The sequence below is a fragment of the Aphelocoma coerulescens genome, chromosome 19 (genome assembly GCF_041296385.1).
Source record: "Aphelocoma coerulescens isolate FSJ_1873_10779 chromosome 19, UR_Acoe_1.0, whole genome shotgun sequence".
In the NCBI taxonomy this organism is placed as follows: domain Eukaryota; kingdom Metazoa; phylum Chordata; class Aves; order Passeriformes; family Corvidae; genus Aphelocoma; species Aphelocoma coerulescens.
Genome location: NC_091032.1, coordinates 8,858,930 through 8,878,538, shown reverse-complemented (window position 1 = coordinate 8,878,538; position 19,609 = coordinate 8,858,930). Strand labels below are relative to the sequence as shown.

At 59.8% G+C, this 19,609-nt stretch overlaps 1 protein-coding gene across 1 annotated transcript; it reads left to right on the top strand.

The window, feature by feature from the left end:
- The first annotated feature begins 7,958 nt into the window (after window positions 1-7,958).
- TBX2 (T-box transcription factor 2) lies at window positions 7,959-17,813 on the top strand. Its single transcript, XM_069033399.1, has 7 exons — window positions 7,959-8,986; window positions 9,715-9,982; window positions 12,527-12,673; window positions 13,814-13,890; window positions 13,968-14,137; window positions 15,430-16,043; window positions 16,913-17,813. Exons 1-7 carry the CDS (start codon window positions 8,427-8,429, stop codon window positions 17,357-17,359), a joined length of 2,283 nt encoding a protein of 760 aa, XP_068889500.1. The 5' UTR covers window positions 7,959-8,426; the 3' UTR covers window positions 17,360-17,813.
- Window positions 17,814-19,609: the final 1,796 nt, after the last annotated feature.

Sequence of the window (19,609 nt, the reverse complement as noted above, 5' to 3'; positions counted from 1 at the left end):
CTGAAGATTATGAACCACGTTCAGAGCAGCAGCTTCATTCAAGCAGAAAACCAGAGAGAGCACCTGCAGCCCAGGGTGAAGAGCTGGCCCTGTACCCTGCTCCCCATCCCACCTTGCACCCATTCCATGACTCCCAGTGGAAAGACCAGGCACGTCCCACTGCCTCTCCTTCCACCCAGGGTGCCCACACTGCAGCCACCTCTCAAGGTACATTGAATTTTGCTCTTTTTGCTGTCGAAAGGGGAAAGTCCAGCTGTCACGTGGGAGTGATGCCATTGTCCTGCCCGGGTGACTGACTGGACTATGAGACTCCCGTTCCTGGTAGCCCACAGTGTCCGTGGGAGCTGGATCGGGGCTGCCCTTGCCAGGCTCAACCAAAAAACACCATGTGTCACCCTGCTGTGGGTCACATGATCAGCTTTGATATCGTGTGGGTTTATTTTCCAGGAGGAATTTCACCAGCTCCAAAGGCTTGGATCAGGTGTCTGAGCTCCTCTTTATGCCCCTGAAGCCCAGCAAGGAAGGGTTTTCCAAAAGAAGACCAAGATTTTGATGGGAGCAGGTGACCCCCACCACAGCAAGGGCTGGAGGAGAATGTGAGGTAATGCAATGTAGTACTGGGGCTAAAATGGAGGGAATTGGTGATGTACTGGTCTGAAGCTTCAAGGGATGTGTGGGCTCTTTGCTTCAGCCCTCCACCAGCCAGGACTCTTTCCCTTCCTTTCCCTGGGTTTTCTGGTAAATTCTGCTGCTCTCTGTAATTGCGAAAAGCTGGTCCTGAACATCTGCACAGGCACTGTCCTCTCGGAGCGGCTGCCGGGGCTGGGAGCGCTCCGGTGCTGCTGCCGGCGCTTTGATGTGCGTGTGATTCACGGCTTGGCCGGGGCCGCCCTGCAGATGCTGCCCCTGGGTGGTGTGGGACAGGATGGGATGGGATGGGATGGGATGGGATGGGATGGGATGGGATGGGATGGGATGGGATGGGATGGGATGGGATGGGATGGGATGGGATGGGATGGGATGGGATGGGATGGGATGGGATGGGATGCCATGAGATGAGACAGCACCTGTGCAAACAGCAGCCCCCTGTGCCTCCTCACCAGGGCACACCAGGGTGTGACCTCTCCTGCTTCCACCTGCAGAGCAAAGGACCTGGAGGCATCCAGGGAGCCCAGCTCAGGTGCTGCCCTGCATCCCACCAGCACCTGAAGGGCAGAGGGATGGGGATGCCCACTCACTGGCCACCTTGTTGGAGCAAAGGGGAGGGAGCAGAGCTCCAGGCAGGCAGAGCTGCAGCCGGGGGAGCACAATCTGTGGCCTTAATCCCGCCGTGTCCTGTGTGCTCTCAAATCCCCTTCACTTCAATGAGCGCTTGTAGTGTCAGGCCTGCGCCGGGCGAGAGGGCACGCGGGGCTGGCGGGGAGGATTTGCTCAAGAGGCACTGTTTTTAAGGTGAGATTTGAAGGATGGAAGACAGATGGCAACTGGAGAGAACAAACGGATCAAGTGAAGGGTTTGTTTTCAGCGTGGAGGGGAAAATACAGCAGGGAATTACTGCTGGCTACAAAATGGGGGCTATTAATACCTGCAGCAACTCAAGCTTTGCACTTAGCCCGGTGAGTCGGGACTCTCCCGGGCACCATGGCGGGGGCAGGAGCGTGGTTTTTCCAGGGGACGTGAATTGATCCCAGCGTCACTTTGAGTGTACCCAGACAAAGCTGGGAGAAGGGTTATTAGCCAGCCGGCGGCCCTGCCATTGTCCCCACTATCTTTTCTTCCCTTTCAGCCTCCCTCCCCGTGGCCCAGGTCTCAAAGACCATGTGTCAAGAGATTAGTGACCTACGTGAAGGGCAATTGCTTGCTTTGTGCCGGCAGCCCGGCGTCGGGGCTGTTATTTACTTGTTATTTGGTGCTGTCTCCGTTGAGGTATCCATGGAAAACACGCCCTGGAGAGCAATCTGCCAGCACTGCGGAGCTTGTGTGGGCGAGGAGCTGGAAAAGAGGGGCTTGAGGGTGGCAGGTTTCAGCGTGTTGTGTGCCCATGCCAAGACCCCCAAATTCCCCAGGATGGTCAGTGCAAGAGCCCAGCACCTACAGAGAACTGAGGAAAAAACTGGGCAATGAGAAAATTAAGTGCAATGGAGAGGTGCCCGGGAATGGTGCTGGATGCAGGGCTGAGATGAGGCCTTGCCCCAGAGCAGTTTGAATTTCCAGACTGGTTTCAAGAATTGAAAGATGGGAAGAGCCTGTCCTGCCTGCAGAAGCATGTTCCACCTCTCTGCCTCTGGCAAAGAGTGGCTTGGAGGAACACTGGGGTTTGGAGGAAATGTAAATAAAGATTATGAGAGTTGGCCCTTCCATGCAATGCTGGTATACATCAAATTTGTCCATTATGAAACACCCAGGAAAGGGACAGGTGCAATGAAAAGTGTTTTTCCTGCCCAAGACCAGCTCGTGATTTATTCTGGCTGGTTTTATTCTCTCGCCAGTGAAATGCTCTCTCCTATAAACACGAGACTGTGATTTTCTGCAATTCTAAAAGTCAAACCTAGACCAAAACCACAACTCACGTGACGTGGGAGCAGCGGCGTCAGATCCTGCTTTAGATGTGATTCCAGACAAATTCCCAGATCCCGTCTGAGGCAAACAGGCCAAGATGTGAGACCCTGTCGGCTCTGCCCACACAGGGCCAGTTCACTCATCCTTCCTTTGCTTCTGTAACTCCTGCCAAACTCCTGGCCCCAAACAGGGAGAAAAGGGATTCTGGGGATGCAAGGGGGCCTGGGGACCAGGAGGGCTGAGTGACCCTCGTGGGGCTGGGGGCTACCCTGCACCTTCCCCCTCCCAGAGGCAACAGGAGGGGACTGCATCCACCAGGAACAATTTGAAAAATAAAACTAAGGGAGAGAAACTGAGATGTCCCCTGTCCTCGAGGATTTTGTTGCCCAGGTACAGGCAGGGTCCCCTCCCAGAGGGCAGCTTTGTGGGGGTGGCGACTGGGGAGGTTGTATCGGGTGTGGAGCTCCCCAGTGATTTTTTTCTTTTCTCCCAGAACCGCCGATTCTGTCGCTTTTCCCGTGTTTCGCCAGGACGCCTCTGGCTACAGGAGTCAGGCGGCCTCGTCCCGGCCACTCCGGGCACTGTGCAGCAGAACGACCCCAAATCCTCGCTATTAATCCGGAGAGGAAGCAGGGCAGGGACCCCAACAGCATCATTTTATCAAATAACGCCGTTTGCTGGAGCTGTTTGATTTAAGAGACGAGCCCCGGCTCGCCCCTCCCGAGACCGGCTTCGCTCGGGGAACGCGGGAGGACAGCGGGACCCCGGTTATCGATGGGCGCCGATGGAGTCTCCGAGGGGGAACCAAGGGACCCGGGAGGGGCAGCGACACCGACCCCGGGCTCCCGACAAGGAGCACCCCGACGGAGCGGGGCGGATCTGCGGCTCCGTTTCCCCGCAGGACCGAGCCGCGGTCACGCGTGGCGGCGGGCGGGGGGTGCTCGCCCCCGGCCCCATCCCATGACGGCGATGAGGCGGCGATAATGCCATTAGCCCGGGATTAGGCGCCCGCGCCGGGATGTGACACACTTTCTCAAATGGAAGTTTTTTAAACAGAGGGATTTGCATGATCCCGCACCGCGCCCCTCCATCCCCATCCCCGCACCCGTTCCCATCCCCATCCTCGGTGCCAGCCCGGGTTCCAGGCAGGTCCCCCCGCTCTGGCACGACCCGGACCGGGGCTCCCGTCTCCTTTTAAGGCAGCGGGCTCAGTGCGGGCTCGGCAGCGCGCTCCGACGTGGAGAGCCCCGAGTGCGCGGGGAGGGAGGGGGTCACTCCGCCCCCGCGCAGGGACAGCGCTCCGTAACTAAAAAACATAATAAAATAATTTAAAATTCAATTAAGCGCAGGGCTGAGCAAGCTCACAACTCAAAGCGGCGCGGAGTAACGGGGGGATGGAGGATGCGTGTGTCTCCTCCCGGCCGGGCCGGGGTCACTCGCCGCCCGCCCTGCCAAACAGGCTGGGAAATGTGTTTATAAATTGTTCAAACTCTGGATAAACTTCAGCGGCGTTTGTGTCTGCGTCTCCCCGCATGTTGTTATTTTCCAGAAATCTGGATTACTGGAAATATTTTCTTTAAAGCTGGAGAGAAATCTAAACAGTCTGAGGGCAGGGGGATCTCAGATGGGGGGGCGGCCCGGGGGCTGCCGCGCTGGCGGGGTTCCGCGGGGTTCCTTGCGCACGGAAGGGGCGCGCAGCTCCGCGGCCGCGCAGCGGGAGGAAAAGGAGGGTGGCGGTGTCAGACCGAGCATCTCTCGGCGGCTGTCGGTAAAAGGGCATCAGCCGGGCCTCGGTGCCCGGCGGCCCCTTCCCGTCCCCTCCAGCGGGCACCGGAGCACGGCGCGGGGCAGAGTCGTTTTCCCGGGATCTCCCGGGGATAAGGGGATTCCCACCCCGCCGAAGGGCGTGAGGGGAGATGCTGGGCCCCGGAGAAGGAAGGCGGAGGAGGGGTGTCCTGGGCGCGGGTGGGTGAGATCAAACGAGGACAGTTTCGTCACACGTGGGGTTCTTTTCCTCTCTAAGGTGGAGCGGAGAAGAGGGACCGAGGAAGCTGCTGAGGCTGCGGGGCCGCCCCTCGCCTCCTCCCCGCCTGCCCCACGGCCCAGCTGAGGCTGCAGGGGCGACCGGGGGATGCACCGGGGGCTGGAGGGGCAATCGAGTCCCGCGAGGACCTGGTCCCCTTCGGGACGGAGGGAGCTCCCCCACCTCGCACCTGCGGCTTCGCTCGGGGCGTCTCTGACATCCCCAGGTCTGTCTGTCCGGCAGCTCCCGGGGAAGGATCGTGGAGCCCAACCCTGGGGCACCGTTTCTCTCCCTCCTGTTTCCACCCCCGTTTGACTCCCCCAGCTTGGGAAGGTGTGAGCAGCCGGCCCGCCCTTCCCAAGGGCCCGGCGGTCTCCTCTGGCCGTGGCATCACCGCCGGGAATGGGGGGACCGAGGGCTCGCCCGGGGCACAAGAAAACCCCTTTCGCCTGGAGCCCCTTTCGCGGCCGGCGCACCCCGTCGGGGGGAGCGCTCCCCGGGGCACGGGGCCACCGCAGCCCGGTGGAGCCGGGAGGAGGGGAAGGCGGAGGCCCGGCTGCTTGTGAGAATTGTTATTTTTCATCAATCACCCGCAATTTGTGTAAGTGCCCCGGACAGGACACCAGCCGTCCTGCTGGCTGGGGTCACGGAGACAACACAGCGATGGAGAAGAGCAAATTGCATTTGCTCACCAGCTCACAGATCCAAATTACGGCCCTCGCATGGCGCGGGGAAGGGAGCGAAAGGTCCATGTGACATGAGGGAAATATGAAGGACTTTGACAGGTCTTAAACGGCCTGGCGCCAAGGCCTAAGTCTACCGGCTAAAAATAGAAAAGGGATGATGAGTGGAGATGGGCAGAGATGAAAGGGGAAGAGCGAGCAGGGCCGCGATGCGGGGCGGGTGGGGGGCGGGGGCGGCCCGACGGGACGATTTCCCCGGGCTGAACGGGGACGGATCCCAGGGCGGATCCCCGGGACGAATCCACGAGACAAACCGGGTCTCCATACGCCCAGCCTGGGGACCGCTGGCCAGCGCAGAGCCCGGCCCGCGGGGGAACGGGACGGCTCCCAGGAGCCGGGCACGGTGGCCCCGAGCGCTGCCGCGCCCTGGGGCAGGTTGGAAAGCCTTCCCTGGAAGGGGACTGCGCGGAAACACTTCTCGTCACCGTTCCTCGGGACAGGAACCGAGTCCGCTGCCTCCCCTCTCCCTGCCCGGTGCTCGGTCACCGACGGGCGATGCGCGGGCATGGCCCGTCCATCGTTGCAGGATCCTGGGTCATGTCTGCGCCTGTCGTGACCGGGGCCGCGAGGGGTGGCAGCGCAGTGGGTACCCCGGTCCCCATTGGTACCCGGTCCCCGTTAGCCCCCCATCCCCGCAGCCCCGCCGGCGGCCGTCGCTACGGAAGGTCGGGGAGACGAGGCTGCTCTGGATCGGTTTTATTCTGCAGGCGAGGCCGCTTGCGGCGTTACAGCGGTGCGGGGGGCGCGGGCGGGGTGCCGGTGGGCCGGCAGGACAGGCGACCTTTCCCCTCGGGAACACGGCTGCTCCAGGCCCAGAAGGGCCGGGCCCCGCGTCTGCCCGTGGAGCAGCGGGCAAGGAGTCCGCGGGAGAACCGTGTCCCGGCGTGGGGAGATTCGCTCCGAGAAAATGAAAGGCTCCACTTTTTCTTCGTGAGGGGGGAGAAATTGGGAAAAAAAATACAAGCAAGCCCCACTTTTGCCAAAGCTGCCGTCAGCAGTTTTCCTCGGCGGCGAGGAAGCAAAGTCCAAACGGGGTTTAAATTTCAGTCCCCGTTGCCCGTTCAATGGTCAGCGGGACCCCCCCGGCCCCGCCGCCCCGGGCAGCCTCGGGGGGTGACGTGTGGTGCCCGCCCCGTAGGGCGCGGTGCGAGGCCGGGCGCGGTGCGGGCAGAGGTGAACCTGCCGCGGGACGCGGGCAGGTGGAGATCGGCCCCGAGAAGAGCCCGGGGATGGGGATGGGGCTCCGCCGGGGGCTACGGGCGAGGGTCGCTATCAGCAGGATGAACCGGGGCGGAGGAATAAAGAGGAGAAGCGGGGATGGGAAGGGGGCACCCGGGGGTCCCCGCATCCCACCCTGCGCGGGGAGCAGCGACACAGGACCACGAGGGCTCCGAGCTGCTGCGGCCGCGCCTCGCTGCGCATCCGCGGAGCGAGAGGGCCCGGGGGCGGGGGGGGACAGGCCGGGGGGCAGAGGAGTGGGCCGGCGGCCACCCCCCCGTCCCGCCTGGTCGTAGCGCAGGCGGCGGGGGCAGGAGCCTTGGAAGGATGGCAGGGCGCTTTTTGAAGATTTGGGGGTAAATATGAAGTGACAAGAGACGGGTCTTTATTGTGAGGGCTCAGCCGCCTGGCGCCAGGGCCCTCTTCAGCCACCGCGGCCCTCAGTTAATCAGCGCAGATCTCCAAACCGGCCTCTCCGAGGGGACACCCACCGCGCCCGCCGCCCCCCCGGGCCCCGGCGCGGCGGGACCGGCCCTAATCCCTCAGCAAACAGCCCCGGAGTGTCCCCCCCTCCTCCTTATCTGCCTCCCCCCGCCCGGGTAAACAGCCCCTCCGGCCGGGCACCGCCGCGCCGGCCCTCGGCCGCGTACCGACGCGCCTCGACGGCGGGGTCTGCGCCTCCGCCGTGGGCGCGGAGCTGCGGGCGGGACCCCCCTCGCCCCCGGTCGGGGCGGCTGCCGGCAGGGTGGGGGGCGACGGCTCGGAGCGACTCACCCGCGCTGGAGGTCGCCGCTCGGGGCCTCGCCGCCGCCCGCAACTCTCCGCCGGGCCGCGCTCCCGGCGGCCGCCCCGTCGGCGCTGCGCGGTTGTGCGCGGTTGTGCGCGGAGCGGCGGGCGGGGCGCGCCCCACCGCGATCCGCTCTCCAGGATCTGTCGTAAGGCGGCCGCCGCCGGGCTCCCCCGGCCTCTCCCCCCCTCCCCGGCCCGCCGCCCCCACAGAGACCGGCGGGGGCCTCTGCCGCCGCCCCCCGCCCCCGTGGCTCCGCTCCCCGCTCCGCCGAGGTGGCTCCGCGCTGGCCCCGCACCGGCGGCGCAGCCGGGGCTGACCCGGTATGCGGAAAGGAGCCGGGGGTGGGATTTCGAGCACTTTTCACTGTCATTGGTTAATATTTTATTCTGTTGACATGTTTTCTTACTGCCGATGCTTCCGACACCTTCTTCTTTTTTTTTTTTTTTTCCTCCCTTTTTTTTCCCTTCCCTTCTTCCCTTCCTCCCTCCCTCCGCGCCCCCCGCCCCCCCGCGCCCGGAGCTTGGCCGGAGCTGTCAAAACCCCGCCTATGCAGATCCACAATTGGTCTGAAACGCGTAAAATCAGCAATCAAGGGGGCTTGGCTCATTAGCGAGCGGATCAGAGCAGGAAGGACATGTGAGATAGTCACAGTTTTACAGAGATCAGGACAAGATCTCACCGTTCCCACTCGGCTCCTTTGGCCATGAGCAGCCCGAGCCCCAGCGCCGAGCGCGGAGCGCGGAGCCGGGCCGGCCCCGCCGGGGCGCAGCCCGGGCCCGCGGGGGTGTGAGGGCAGCGCGGCCGCCCCTGCCCCGCCGCGCCCCGCGCAGCCCCGCGCAGCCCGACCCGGCTTTTGTTTCTATTTTAGTGTCGGGAAGGACTTTCCTGGGAGGGCTCGTTCCCTCGCTCGCTCTCCCTCGCTGCAACAACAACAACAACAAAAAATAAGGACCTACTGTCTCCCCTCCGCAGACCGGGAGTCCCTGGAGCCGGGAACTGCCTCGCTTTTCCTTTTTTTTTCCTTCTTATTTTTTTTCTTTTTGTTTTTTTCTTTTTCCCGAATCTAGTTCGGCTGTTTTTCGCCTCTTTTTTTATGCTTTTTTTTTTTTTTTTTTTTTTTTTTTGGAGAGTGTGTGTGTGTGTGTTGCTGATTTTCCTTCCTCTTCCAGAGACTCGAGCGAGTTCGCTGGGCAGGAGAGGGAAAAAAAAAAAACAAACCAACAAATACACACACACGCATTTTTGTAAAGGGAATCCCTCTTTTTCTCCTGGATTTGTGGATGCACCGATGAGAGATCCAGCCTTCCCAGGGACTGCCATGGCTTACCACCCCTTCCACGCACCCCGGCCGGCTGACTTCCCCATGTCCGCTTTCCTCGCAGCCGCCCAGCCGTCCTTTTTCCCGGCTTTGGCTCTGCCTCCGGCGGCGCTGGCGAAGCCCATGCCGGACCCGGGGCTGGCCGGGGCGGCCGAGGCCGGGCTGCACGTCTCGGCCCTGGGACACCACCACCAAGCCGCCCATCTGCGCTCGCTCAAAAGCCTGGAGCCCGAGGAGGAGGTCGAGGACGACCCCAAAGTAACGCTGGAAGCCAAAGAGCTTTGGGACCAGTTTCACAAGCTGGGCACCGAGATGGTGATCACCAAGTCTGGGAGGTAAGAGCCGGGCCCGCACAGCCCCGCGCAGCCCCCCCAGCCCGCCCCGCACCTGCGCGGCCGCGCAGCGCCCTCGCCCCTCACTCCATCCCGCTTCCCATCCGTCCCCATGAATTAACGCGGGGAGTTTCGATCCCTGGAGTTTTTCGGAGGTGTTTCCCCCCTTCTCCGAGCTTTCCCGTCACCGCTTCCCCCCCCCCCCCCCCCCCCCCCATTATTACTTTTCCGAGCGCGATCCCGAATTTAAATTCTTGCACGATAATTGAGCGCTCGGAATCCCCCGCTCCCGTTGTTTCCGCCGCTTCCTTCCCTTCTGCCAAACTTTCCCCACGTCCGGGGTCGTCCCCGGCCCTGCCCGTGGCCCCGGGCCCGGGGGAGGCAGCCGGGGGTGCTGAGCAAGCGGGTCGGCGAAGGGCAGAGAAATAGGGGAAAACAAGGATATGTTTTCGCCCCTTATTTCCCGAAATGGGAATTTTGAGCTTTTTCCTTGCTTTCTGCCACGGTGTGGGCAGCACAGTGGGATGAGAAGAGGGGGCACGTGAGGAAGGCTGGCAATCCTCAGCGAACTAAACTAAAAGATGGTGGTTTGGAGCAGCAGCCTGGGCCGGGCGGTGCGGGGGGCTCGGTGGGGCCGGGGCCGGGCGGTGCGGGGCTCTCGCTGGGGCCGCAGCCGTCAGGGGTCGGCGGCGGGCGGGGGCAGCCCTGTAGCACTCTGGGTCTCTCCGCAGGAGGATGTTCCCCCCGTTCAAGGTGCGGGTGAGCGGCCTGGACAAGAAGGCCAAGTACATTTTGCTGATGGATATAGTGGCGGCCGACGATTGCCGGTACAAGTTCCACAACTCCCGCTGGATGGTGGCCGGAAAGGCCGACCCGGAGATGCCCAAACGCATGTACATCCACCCCGACAGCCCGGCCACGGGGGAGCAGTGGATGGCCAAACCTGTTGCCTTTCACAAGCTCAAGCTCACCAACAACATCTCGGATAAGCATGGCTTTGTAAGTGCGGCTGCGGGGCAGAGCGGAGCCCCCTGGGCAGGGATCACCGGGCAGGGACCCCGGGCAGGCGCGGGGTTTGCCCGGTGCGGGGTTTGCCCGGTGCGGGGTTTGCCCGGTGCGGAGGCTGCCCGTGATCTCCCCGGGGGAACCGCGGGGCCTTAGAGCCTCCTTCAGCTGGGCCGGGCTGGGCGGCGGGGCCTGGCCGGGCCTTGCGGTGGCCTGGCTGTCCCTCAGCCCCCAGCCCCTGGTCCTGCCCGGCACCGAGGGGCAGCTCCCGTTTTCCGGGGGAAAAAGGAGGGTTGGGCTGCCTCCGGCCTCGGGCTTCCCTTGGCTCCCGCATCCCCGGCCTCCACGGCCTGTCCTGCTGCTTCTTCCCAGCCTTCGAGGCTCCGTGGGGAGAGGAATTTAGGGAGGTGGATGTGCGGAGCCGAGGCCGTGCGGGGGCTGCAGCCGGGGAAGCCCCGACGGGGCGGCGGCCGGACAGGGGCTGTCGCTGCCACCGGGGCCGAGCCGAGCCGGGCCGAGCCGGGGGGAGCGGAGCCGGGGCCGGTGGCACCTGCGCTGGGTTTCCGCAGCCGGGAGAAGGGCTGGAGTCGTTGGCAGCCGGACCATCTGCCTCTGAAAGCCCCTATTTATTTCCCTGTTGATGATATCTGCATCACCTAAAGGTGGTAAAACAAAACAAAAAAATAAGCCAAAAATCTACTAACAAAAAAACCCAAAAAACAAACAAAAACCCCCACCACCACCTAACCAACCAAAAAAAAAAACCAAAAAAAAAGACTAAGAAAGGAAAAAGAGAGAGGGAGAGAGAAAAGAAAGACAGCGAAGAGTGTTGGGCATTTGCAGAGACCCGCAGAAAGCAGGGTCAGAACGGGAGGGGAGCGCGATCCTGCGGGAATGCGCGGAGGGGGAAATCCCAGCGCCCCAGCCAGCTCTCCTTCCTCTGAGCAAGCATTTAGGGCGATAAAGGGAAAGTTCATCGTGCCGCGCTGCTGATACGGTAATTAGCGGGGAGCCGGGGCCGGCGGAGCCCGGGGCAGCCGCGCTGCGGGGGCTGCGGGACCCCGCTCGGGAGGGGAGCGCGGAGCAGCTCCGCGCCTCCCGAAGAACTTTCTCCTCTCTTTTTATTTTTTCCCCCTCTCTATTTTTTCCCACTCTCTCTCTTTTTTTTTTTTTTTTTTAATTTTTTTCTCTCTCGCTTTTATTTTTTTCTCTTAAGACAGGAAACAGCGTCTTTGTTAAATAATACATTGCGAGGTTATTTATAGCCAGCAAGGTAAATCGATAGAGAAGGAGTCTAAAAAATACCTCTTTTTTTGTACTGATGAAAAACTAGTTTGGTTCAGTGCTTTTAACGGTTTGCCTCCTTCAATTAAAGATTTCTGGTATCTGTCGTTGTCCAAAATCCGGACTGTGTTAAATCTGGGAGACGAGGGTTTAGCCAGTGCCCATCTGGTCAGAGAGGGATGATTATTTTTTTTTTAAAGGAATGCAGATTTGCACGCCTGAATGAGACTTTTTGCACCATTTTCATGATAAATCCCGTCTAGATTATATCAATAGAACAGCGATCCGACAGTTCATCAGCAGGTGATTATTGCTTGGGTTAAAAAAAAAGGGGGGGGATTTTTTTTATTACCTTCTAAACCGAAATGAAGTGATAATTATTTAGCCATTTGGCCGACGTTATTTGACAATAATTACTCAGGCTTTCGCCGTTCCTCTACGAATTCTGGGCAGTGAATTCTACATTTCAATCCGACCACAGCAGGTTGGGGAATTATTTCAACGTTATCGAGCAGGAAAACAGGCAGCGAGGGGCAAGGGGCGCGGCTTGGGGTGTTCAGCCGCTTCCAAAAATCCTCAGCCAAATCGCGGGGAATTCGGGTTTTATAAAAAAAGCCAACAAACCAAACTCAAAAAATAAAACGAGAGGGTAGAGAACGGCTTTGAGTGTTGGCGAGGCTTTCAGACACCTGGTTGGAAAAAAAAAAAAAAAAAAAAAAGGCTGTTCCTTCTGCAACGTTGCTCCGAGACATAAATTTGCTATGGCTCGTGGTGAAACGCTCCTTTCAGGTCGCAGGCTCTGGTTGGGGCTGGCACCGGCTCCTGCCGCCCCCGACACTAACCCAGAGCCTTTTAACAGTATTTTTTTTGTGGTGGTGAGGGATAGTAATTTATTTTTAAGGACGGAAATATGAAAAGCGGTGAGAAACTTGTCAAAAAGTCGCCTCGCGTTTGCAGGGCTGTAATAAAACAGGGAGATCCCTTTTGCTGCTTTATTGCCGTGCTTAACACCCGCAAAGATGCTGTTGTGCCTGCGTTCCCTGACCTCCTTCTTTGGGGACAGATCCTGCAATGGCATCAACAACAGAAAAAAGAAATCCTCCTCTCTGGCATCTGCCAGTGAATTTGTGGGGTGCACTTTTTTCGGTTGTTTTCGGGAGAAAAGGGTTTTTTTTAGGGAGGGAGCTGGATGCGTGTGTCCCGCAGGGTGTGGGGCTGACGGCAGCCGCGGGCTGTGCTCTCTCGCCCACCCAGACCATCCTGAATTCCATGCACAAGTACCAGCCCAGGTTCCACATAGTCCGGGCCAACGACATCCTCAAGCTGCCCTACAGCACCTTCCGCACCTACGTGTTCCCCGAGACCGACTTCATCGCCGTCACTGCCTACCAGAATGACAAGGTATGGCCAGGCAGCCCCTGTGCCTCTCCCTGCCCTCTCGCTGTCCCTGTCCCATCACCCCTGTTCCATCCCCTACCCAGTATCAGGGGATTTTTGTGTGTGTGCGTGTTGGTGAGGATATTTCAGGGCAGAGCGGCCAAAAGGCAGCAACAGGAGAAAGGTTAAACCTCAAGCCCTCAGAGTAGGATGCACCCTCATACTGCTTGTATGATTATTGCTATTTTTAGTATTAGTATCAATGCTATTGTCAGTATTTCTATTATTACTATTAATAATTCCCTCATGGAGTTTGTTGCACCTTTCTGGGCCGTGGAAGTCTTTGCTGCAGGCCCAGGCTGTGGAGAGCAGCACCAGGCCTGGGCAGCCTCACCCGAGAAGGTGCCCAGGGCTCTGGAGGAGCCAAAAAATAGAGCCAGATAAGCTAATTTTAGTTGCTTTCGTGATTTAGCAAGTGTCACCCTGTGAGCAGGCAGAGCCAGGAGAGCACAATGGGGAGCAGAGAGCCTCTGCCATCCCCTTCCAAGAGTAGTGTGTGTGTTTTAACCCAAAAGGTGACCCCCACCTCCAACCCTGGCTGCTGATGCTAATTGACAGCTCTGTCTGAGGGTCCTGGTGGGCTTGTTTCCCTCGTAAAGTTTATGGCGAAGAGTCACAATCGATTAAAGAGCACTTTGTCTGCTCGCCCGCCGCAAGCTGCGCGGGGCGGCCGCCGGCCGTGGGCCCCGTCGGGCGGGGGATGCTCGGGCCGGGGGATGCTCGGGCCGGGGGTCGCGGCGGGGCCGGGCAGCCGGGCCTTTTCCAGCACCCCTCTCGGGGCCGTGTTTCAGAGCCATGCATTATTGAGCGCCCTGATGTCGCCGGCCCCAGCAGCCCGTGGCAGGGAGGGATAAGAATAGCTTTTAACCAGCGCCGCGCAGCTCAGTCGCCATCTTCCCTCCGGGGGGCCGTGAAAAATAACTTCCTATCATTAAGACGCTATTAATAATTCAAGCCCAAACCTCAGCATCATTTTTAATAAAGCATGCGGTGTGTTAACGCGGGTTCCGCAGCCTGCGCCGCGTACCCCGGGCTCCCCGACGGCTGCCGGGGAGAGCGGCCAGGGCTTCACGCTGCCCTCTCTCTCCTTCTCCGCCCTCACAGATTACCCAGCTGAAAATCGATAACAACCCCTTCGCCAAGGGCTTTCGGGACACGGGCAATGGCCGGCGGGAGAAGAGGTAAGGGGTGCGCCTGTTCCCCCGGCTCCGTGCCCGCGGGGGGACGGCCGGCGCCCGACGCTGCCTCTCGCCCGCAGGAAGCAGCTGTCCCTGCCGTCCCTGCGGATGTACGAGGAGCCCTGCAAGCCCGACCGTGACGGCGGCGAGTCAGACGCCTCCTCCTGCGAGCCCTCGGCCGTGCGCGATGCCCTCCACTCTCCCGTGGGTGCCCTCCCCAGCCCCCTGCGCCTCAAGGGCAGCGGCAGAGGTAACGCAGGAGTCGCGGTCCCCAAATGTCCCCAAATGTCCCCAGACAGTCGCGGTTCTGCTCCCTCAGGGCTGCTGCGTGCTGATTTCCTGGGGGTAGTGAGGCAAAACAGCGGGGAAAATAAAGACGGGGATGCGCACAGGGAAGCACAAGGGTTAAAAGGACAAAAACAGCAAACTCAAATGGCATTCACGGGTTGAAATATTTTTCTCTTTATATATTTTATCTTGAATATATATTTGATCCTCTATACACCTGACATCTTGTATTTATATGATACAAGAAGAAATGGCAAAACAGCCCATGTGCTTGCCACGTTAGCCTGGCTCCTCACTGGTGCGTGCCCTGCCTTCCATGGGAATCTCACACTTCCCCCAAAAAAAGAGAAAAAAGAGAAAAGAAAAAATTAATACATTTGAAAGAGGAAAAAATTTTGTAACTCCAGTGCTTCAAGCTGGTAAATGAAAATAAACCAGCAGCTCCTACATTGCAGTTGTTCGATGCTGGGTTTTGTCTTGCCGCACTATCAATCTGCTCTTTAAACTTTCCACCAACTTGATTCCCTGCAAACCTTTATCAAAACTGCAACCCCCCACCCCGAGCTGGAGGGAGGGTTTATTACACCCCTCTCCACTTTCAAAGGCTTCTCCGAATATTTGCCCCAGCCTGCAGAGCTTCACCTCACCCGCACCAAAAGGCTTTTCTCGTTTAGTGCAGCCGTTCCAGCAGGGGCTCGGCTCCCCTCTCCCTTGCCAGCCCCTCGCCTCACATCCCCCTTCCTCCTCTGAGAGCTCAATGGGGTTTTTTAAATTGAAACCCGTTTTTGGGAAGTCTGTACGATACTCCCTGCCTTAAAACTGCCTCTTTAACCTGTCTCAACCTGAACATTTGGAATAAATCCACGGCACATTGGTGATCAGCTCCATGTAATTAAATATACGCAGGACCATTTCCTCCCGCGCTGTCCGCTGCCTGCTCTCCTCATCCCCGCTCTGCAGCCTGCTCGGAGTTTGCAGCTAACAAGAGTGATGCTGTAATAGATTCTGGTTCTCCATCAAGCATGTTTTTCCTGTTTAGCACAGCCACAGGACTTGCTGTTGTTAATCCCCTTTCCCCAGAGCGACCATAGCATGAGGGCACATTTCTGCCCCCAAAATGAGTCTCTCCCATTAATAACAATACGGCTTCGCCATCACCACCTCTCCCTGACACCAAGGCTCTTGCAAGTGACCCCTTCCTTGCCTCCCCTGGGTGCTTCTGCTCTGACCCTCTGCCCCTCCATCCCCTTGCAGAGGAGAAGCCAGGGGCTGACAGCGACGCGGAGGTGGAGAAGGTGCCTGAGGACCGGCCAGTGGCAGCAGCCAGCCCCAGCGGGGAGGACGGGACGCCCCGTGGCAGCCCCCGGTGCCTGGAGGAACGGAGCAAGGAGAGGCACAGCCCAGAGAAAGCCAAGGATGGTGCATCCCCCCGGGAGGGTCCTGGCGAGGGCCTGTTCGGCACACGGGGTCTGGAGAAGGACAAGGTGGAAGGACGGAGGAAAGAGACGGACCCGGGCAAGAAGGACACGGAGGGCGGCGGGCTGGGCAAGGAGGCCTTCGCCCCGCTGATGGTGCACACGGACAGTCCCCCGCACCTGAGTGCCGGGCACCTGCAGAGCCTGGCTCTCTCCGGCCTCCACGGGCAGCAGTTCTTCAGCCCGCTGGGCGCTGGGCAGCCCCTCTTCATCCACCCGGGACAGTTCGCCATGGCCCCCGGCGCCTTCTCTGCCATGGGCATGGGACACTTGCTGGCCTCTGTGACCGGTGGGGGCAGCCTGGAGAATGGAGCCCTCTCGTCCGCCCCGGGCGCAGCAGGGACGGCCACCCCCTTCCCTTTCCACCTTTCCCAGCATATGTTGGCCTCTCAGGTAAGGCCCTGCGCCAGCCCCGCATCCCCGTCCCTATCCCTGCTGCCCAGTTGGGCCCTGGAATCTCCTCTTCGTTTCTTCCCAAAAAGCTCCCTGAGTGAGCAGAGCACTTTGGGGATGCAGCTCAGGCCTGGCCAGTGTCACCCCCAGTGTGGGGACATGCAGGGTGGCCCCATTGCAGGGAAGGAGCTGTTGGTGTCCTCAGCCTCCCCCAGGCCCTCTGCAGTCCATGGGGACAAGGGAGTGACACACCCCTGACATGTTATCAGATGTGGCACAGGCAGAATGTGGGGGACATTTTGAAGGTGGCTTCAGGGTTGATTTGAGGAGGAATCTTGATTATTTTGCAGCTGCTATGGCTCCTCCACAGTCCAGGGCAGAGTCAGGAGCTGTGGCCCTGCCTAACCTGGCTGTCCCCATCCAGCAGCTCCCTGTCTTCCTGTCAGCTCTGAAACAGCCCCCACAATGCCTGTGCTGGTGTTGCCTTTCCCATCCCCTCTGATGAAATACATAAAGATGTCTTTGAACTCCCTTAATTTATCGATTCTGCTTAACAATGTGTTTTAATGTGGTTAAGGGGCTGTGATGCTGCACAGGCAAGGACATGCAGCGTGCAGGGAGGGGACAGGGTATATCTCAGAGAGGGGTTCGTGCTCGGTGTCACCAGCCTGGGTCGGGATGGGGGGAATGGGGCTCTACCACCTCCCTCAGCCTGTTACACGTGGATATCCCCACGCTCTGTTTCTAGGATGACACTGGCTGTTCCAGATTTGCCGGCTTTCTTGAAGGAACGTAGCTGGGAGGGCAGGCAGGAGGGGGGATGCAGCAAAGCACCAGCACAGCTCTGACCCCTCTTTCTCTCTCCACAGGGAATCCCGATGCCCACCTTTGGCGGACTCTTCCCCTACCCCTACACCTACATGGCAGCAGCCGCAGCAGCCGCCTCGGCCATGCCGGCCACCAGCGCGGCCGCCGCTGGGCCTCTGTCCCGCAACCCCTTCCTGGGCAGCAGCCGGCCCCGCCTGCGCTTCAGCCCCTACCAGCTCCCGGTCACCATCCCGCCCAGCACCAACCTGCTGACCACCGGCCTGCCCACCAGCCTCAATCCCAGCTCCGAGGGCTCCAAGGCCGGCAGCAGCCGGGAATCCAGTCCCCTGCCCGAGGTGCCCCTGCACAAGGGGGGCAGCCAGCGCCCCACTGCCTCCCCCAAGGGTTCCCTGAAGGAGTCCCTCAATGAACTGCAGAACATCCAGAGACTGGTGAGCGGGCTGGAGAGCCAGCGGGAGCTGTCACCCGGCAGGGAGTCCCCAAAGTGACCGGCGGGGTGGGCAGCCAGCCCTCCTGGCAGGGCGAGAAGCACTGGTATTTTGTACAGCACAGTATAAATATTTATTGTGGAGCGAGGGGTGGGAGCAGACAGGGAGCAGGGTGCTGGAGCAGAGGGACGGACCTCACAGACCAAGCGGACCCACCACCCCAGAGGAGCCAGGAGGCAGCAGCTGGAGCGCAGGGCTTGCCCACCCCTTCGTCTGCGGGGCTGGGAGCGGCTCCCCCCACTCCACCGAGGCCCTGGAGCCCCCAGGACCCCTTCAATTCCCCGCTTCGGGTACTGGGCAGCTCGGAGGAGGGTGATGAGCTGGTGCTGAGACACCTGATGGACGGGGCAGCCCCAGCCCCTGCCTCGGTGGGGGGGGTGAGAGGGGCCAAACCCTCATCTGTGCAAGGGGAGGGGGAAGGAAAAAGTAATTAAAAAAGAAAAAAAAAAAAAAAGAGATAAGAAACAGAAGATGGAAACCAAACCGCCTCGGCAGCCGCCGCCGCGCAGGGCGAGCACGGCGGGGGGAGCCTCGTGGGTACCTGGGCAGATATTTATGAAATAAATGGTAATTTGTGTAAATAAGCTATAAGGATCCCAGAATATGCAAATTGGTATTAATTTATTCAGAGTTGTACATTGGTGTGTACATAATATTTAGAGTTTAACTCCTTGCATTTAAGTTTTTTTCTTTTTTGTTTTTTCATTTTACATGAACATATATATTGTAAATGAAAACTATTTAGCTCTTTGTGATTGAAGGAGATATCGGTTTCTCTGTGTTTTAAAATATTGTTTATCCCGCCTGTTCTCTAGGACAATCATGTGCCACTGATAAAACAATTTTTGGAGTCATTAAAACTAAGATTTCAATCCTTTAACGGACTTTTGCAAGAAAAAAAATAAACTAACGAATCCAAAATGTAACTAAAATATTGCTACAGTGCGGGGTATAGAAAATGCAGGAATAAACCTCAGGTTTTTATTTTTCACTCCAGAACAAAAAAAAAAAAGTATAATAAATTTAAATATCACAGGACTGTGCTCTATATTTGTTTTAAAATAAAAAAGATACATGATTTGCAACGTGCTGGTTACTCGGGTATCTGTCTGTTCAGTTTTGATGAATTCTCACATCTTTCAATAAAAAAAAAAAAAAATCTACTCGGAGAAGTCCTGCCGGCTCCCGCCTGTTTCATTCCGCGGCCGCTCCGCCCCGTCGGGCCCGCCGCTCCTCCGCAGGTGCGCGCTGCTGAGAGCCGCCCCCTCCGCGGTGCGCGGAGCCTCCGTGGCTGACGGGGAAAGATGGGAACACCCCGGGGTGCGCGGCCGCGGCCCCGGCGGAGCTCAGGGCACGCTCCGCCCGCTCTGCCCGTCGGGGGCTGCTGCCTCCAGGGCCTTGCTCGCCCCGCCGCGGGAGGGGCGCGGCAGGTGCGCGGGGAGGGGGCGCGGAGGCACTGCGGGTGCGGCGGGAGGTGGCACCGGGACCCTCCGCGGGTGCCAGCCCTGTCCCCGGAGCGAGCCGGGGAAGAAGAGCCGCGGCGGGGACGGGACCGGCGGCGACAGGGGAGCTCTGGTCACACCGGCACCGACGGGGATGGAGTGAGCGGGTCAGACCGGCACCGTCGGTCATGTGGAAGGGATGACGGGGAAAGGATGACCCGGGCGCGCCGGTACCGTCCGGGACAGGGCTGCCTCGGGGCGTGGGCTTTAAGTCCCCACTTCTCCCCCGGCGCCCGGAGCCAGTCGGGGCGTCTCGGGGCGCGGCCGCGGAGGAACGAGCAGCTCTTTTCCTCACCGATTACCCTTCTCCCATTCGGGATTTACGGCCGCGGGCGCGGCGGGGGCGCGGCCCCCTCGGGCTGAGGCGCAGGGCCGGGCGCAGGGCGCCCTCTGCTGGCGCCGCCGCGCTCCCGCCGCCGCGCGGCCCCGACGGGGGGCCCGGCCCCTCCTCGGCCTCCCCCGCGCTCCCGTCCCGGCCTTCCGGGGGCTGCAGGCGGGGAAGGGGCTTTGAACCCCCCCCAGTGACTGAGGACAGGTGCTGGGGCTGAGTTTCTCGACGACGGGAGAGGAGATGCTGCCTCTGTGACGATTTCCACTGGCAGGGGAGACCAGCAGGGTGGGAAAGCCTTTCCGTGGAGGAGGAAAGTGTAGTGACTAAAACTAGGCTTGCAGGATTATTTCCAAATAAACATCACTCAGGATGAGCAGCAATTTAATGGGCTCTATTTTTAGTGAGGGGGTGCAATGT

Excerpts from the sequence above, each read along its gene's own strand:
- TBX2 (XM_069033399.1), top strand. The coding sequence starts at position 8,427 with ATGCTTTTTTTTTTTTTTTTTTTTTTTTTTTGGAGAGTGTGTGTGTGT. Across the intron at positions 12,674-13,813 it reads CTGCCTACCAGAATGACAAG|ATTACCCAGCTGAAAATCGA; the intron begins GTATGGCCAGGC and ends CCGCCCTCACAG. Across the intron at positions 14,138-15,429 it reads CCTCAAGGGCAGCGGCAGAG|AGGAGAAGCCAGGGGCTGAC; the intron begins GTAACGCAGGAG and ends ATCCCCTTGCAG.